This window comes from Limulus polyphemus, unplaced genomic scaffold, assembly GCF_000517525.1.
Source record: "Limulus polyphemus unplaced genomic scaffold, Limulus_polyphemus-2.1.2 Scaffold6119, whole genome shotgun sequence".
Taxonomy (NCBI): Eukaryota; Metazoa; Arthropoda; class Merostomata; order Xiphosura; family Limulidae; genus Limulus; species Limulus polyphemus.
The window spans coordinates 45,613-49,513 of record NW_013671729.1 but is presented as its reverse complement, the minus strand read 5'-3'; the positions used below and the strand labels follow the sequence as shown (position 1 = coordinate 49,513).

Sequence of the window (3,901 nt, the reverse complement as noted above, 5' to 3'; positions counted from 1 at the left end):
ACTCCTTTTACAAACATTAACTCATCTATTGAAACTCAAACAATGGACACAGTTTGTGGCATACTTCTTTTACAAACATTAAGTATGTTAGAAATATAGTTTAAATGCCATTTAAATGTGAATGTATAATGATGCATCAACTTCACCTGACAAAGAGCTTGGTAAAGAGCTGGAAAGCTTGCAAGTTATGAAAACCGTATACTTTAACACTGTACTTCAGCCGATAAGTTTTGTTTGGTAGTTGTTAAGCACAAAGCTACTCAATGGGTCATCTGTGCTCTGCCACCCAAGAGTATCGAAAACCTGATTTTTAGCATTGTAAGCCTACAAATGTACAGCTGAGCTACAGGGGGACAACTTGCATTAATAAATTTTGGGCTTTGTTATTTTTCAGCAGTGCTTGTTTTCACTCAATGAAAATATTATACACATTTTTAAAATGTTGTAACAACAGACAACTTTGCATTATGTTCAGCTGATCCCTTGTATTACTTATCACATTTAAAAAACTTTTTAATATATAAATAATAAAATCAAACAAAAAAATAATTTTAATTTTATTGGTTCTGTTACAATATTGCTCAGAAGTCAAAGCTGCAAACAAATCACGAAAAATCAAAGTTAACTTATAAAAAACCAGTATATCAGCTTAATTATTTAACTAGTAATAACTATACTCTGAAGCTAATACTTCAAAATGATCATGAAAAACCAAAAACTCAAACATTATGTGACTGACTGTTAAATTAATTTTATTCCATTGGTAACAATATTTTTTATTATTATTAAATCTTCTGGCATGTACTATTAGGCTTAATGGACCACTCTTGAGAAGATACTATTAAACAGTGTCATTTAGACAAAAGAAATGTACCTTGCAGTTTGGAAGTTTTTCTTTAATCTTACGTCCAACACCCGTAAGAGTTCCCCCAGTACCAGCACCCAATACAATCATGTCTAAATGACCATCACATTGGTCAAGAATTTCTTCGGCAGTAGTGTCATAGTGAGCCAGGGGATTGCCACAGTTACGGTACTGTAACATAACGTGTTGTTACAAGATTCAATAACAAATAAAATTAAAACTAAAACATAATTAAAGAAAGTGAGAACTAAAGCTGATACTATACAATGTACTTCTATATTAAACCTAGACTTTGATAACACCCAAACGTGTTGACATATAAACTCAGGGATTCTATTGTTTATCATAGTATTTATTAAGTAAAGTTAAATAAACTTTATTATTTGACATCCATATCAATGATTAATTTATAATTTCTTTCTTTAATTTCCAACGTATCATAACAATAACATTAAACTTCAAAATGAAATTTTTCTAAAACATGTCAGAGTAAATCCAAATTTAGAAAAAAAATCTAAGCAGCAATAATGTGATTGGTCTTGTAACATTTCTTTAACTGAACCACCAGTACAGTAAACTCAACCTATGGGGCAGTACATCACAATTAAAATGTCACAGTCACAAGAGGTAATTTGATAAACATACAAGTTGCCATAATGACAGGTGAAAAGCTAATACATCATAGCTCTGCCACCTACCTATGATCAAGTTGTGTGTAAGGTTTTTCACGTTTGTGTGTGTGTGTGTGTGGGGGGGGGGGATGGATCCTAAATAATAAGGTAAATTTATCCTGACTTTACCATCCGTGAACAGTGAGATAATATTACTCTAACAATTTTGACAACTGTAATTTAAGAAGTTTCAGTACAAAGCAACAAGCATTGTAAATAACAACTAACATACTATAAATATTACTCACCCTCGGAATAACAAAATAACTAAAAGAAAGTTCAACACTAGGAAGGTATCTGCTATAACACTTATTTTATACATTTCAATTCAGTTTGATTTTGTTATTTACCTTTAAATCAACCATCCCATGTCATATTGGGTTTTAGTAATGTTTACACTTTTGTTTAACATTCAGCTTAGTTAGAACCTAAAATTAAAAACCATTAAGTACTTTCTCTTTAGAAATGTCTAACCTTCTGCAAGACATGAGTTAAGTTCTACCTATCATCTCACCTGATCAAGTATTACAGCATTTGGTATTTCTAAACAGAGTCTTTGAGCTACACTTATGTGAGATTCAGGAGAATCGAAACGAGCACTAGTAGGCGTTCGTACAATCTCTGCTCCAAGGGCTCGCAGGACGTCCACTTTCTCATTGCTCATTTTTTCAGGCATCACAATGATACAGCGATAACCTTTCACAGCTGCTGCTAATGCTAAGCCAATTCCTTGGTGAACAAAAAAAATAAATAAATCAGAATGCAAAGTATTGAAAATCAGAAATCTGAAAGTTAAAAAACTGACAAAATCTTAAGTTATGTGAATCACATAATTTTATTACAGAACTTTACATAAATATTAACATAATATTTAGGGACAACAAGGAACCTATTGGTCCATCTTGGCTGTCTCGCCTTTAAACTAAACTAAAACTATTAAATACATTAACTAAAAACAAAAAACTGAAAGATAGCCCTTATCATTCATATAGTTATCAAGTTTTCTCTTAAACTCACTTAAATTACTTTCTCCAAAACACCCTGTTAGAAAAATAAAACTGTCTTAGCTGAAGATGACTCCTACCTTGCCAAAACTTATATTTCTGTCCTCTAGTCCTACTGTTCTTGCCATTAAGTGTGAAAAATGATGATTCATCAACAATACCAATTCCCTCAACAATCTTTAACACCTCAATCAGATCCCCCCTCTAACTCTTCTTTTATAAAAAACTAAACAATTTCAGAGATCTTAATCTCTTCACATGACAACCCTCCATTTCAGGCATCATTCTACTAATCCTCCTCAATGTCCTTTCCAAGGTAAGGAAGCCAAGACTGAACACAATACTCCAAATGTGGCCTAACCAGTGACCTATACAATGAAATTATAACCTTTTAGACTCGTATTTCATATTTCTGTAGATACAACCTAAAATCATATTTGCCCTACCACTAGCAACAGCACACTGCTTGGATGGTTTAAGAGACTGATCAACCATTACACAAAGGTCCCTTTCTTTCATGACACTGTTAAGGTTATTCCCATCCAAACTGTACTTATAATTCAAATTATGAAAACCCACGTGCATTATCTTGCATTTATCATAATTAAAACCCATCTTCCATTTATTTACCCAACTCACCAAATGATCTAAATCCTTTTGTAAACCAGTAGCATCCTCTTTACAGCTAGCAACACCTTAATATCATCAGCAAATTTAAGTAATTTATTGACCATTTCTTCATCTATGTCATTGATGTAAATCAAAAAAAGCAAAGATTCTAAAACTGAGCCCTGAGGTACTCCAATTGTGAGATCAATCCAGTTTGACTAAACTCTACTTCTAACAACCTTCTGCTTTTTTTCCATCCAGCCACTCTTCTATCCAATTAATTAACTTATCTCCCACATCTAAACAGATAATTTTTTACAAGCCTTTCTGAAAATCTAGATACATCAAATCTACATCCTTTCTCTCGTCTACATAAGCAGCAACGTTTTCAAAGGATATCGAAAGATTTGTAAGGCAAGATTTTTAGCCTGAAATACATCTTAGTTACTAAACTTGATAAATTATAGTGGAATTCTATGGTATTGCTACAGTAATTTATGATTTTTTGGTTATTCAACTGTATATATATAAAACCTTTAGAAAACATTTTGTTTCATATCCTCCATGTGCAAAATTTTAAAAGGCTTAGCAAATTAAATCAAGCAGCAACCGAGTACAAAGGTTTCATATCCTCCATGTGCAAAATTTTAAAAGGCTTAGCAAATTAAATCAAGCAGCAACCGAGTACAAAGGTCGTAACTAGAAGAGATAATTGTTTGCTTTACTTCTTTATTTCTGTTCAATGTTGTAAG

At 32.2% G+C, this 3,901-nt stretch overlaps 1 protein-coding gene across 3 annotated transcripts in view; it reads right to left on the bottom strand.

Annotated features, from left to right (window-relative positions):
- Positions 1-3,901, bottom strand: part of LOC106473377 (cystathionine beta-synthase-like) — a 33,932-nt gene that overhangs the window by 7,771 nt on the left and 22,260 nt on the right. For all 3 annotated transcript variants that reach the window (XM_022401820.1, XM_022401821.1, XM_013934060.2), the window contains exons 5-6: positions 2,051-2,265; positions 875-1,036 (exon numbers count right to left, since the gene is read on the bottom strand). In XM_022401820.1, the coding sequence (XP_022257528.1) occupies positions 875-1,036; positions 2,051-2,265 (377 nt within the window). The remainder of the gene's footprint in view (positions 1-874; positions 1,037-2,050; positions 2,266-3,901) is intronic.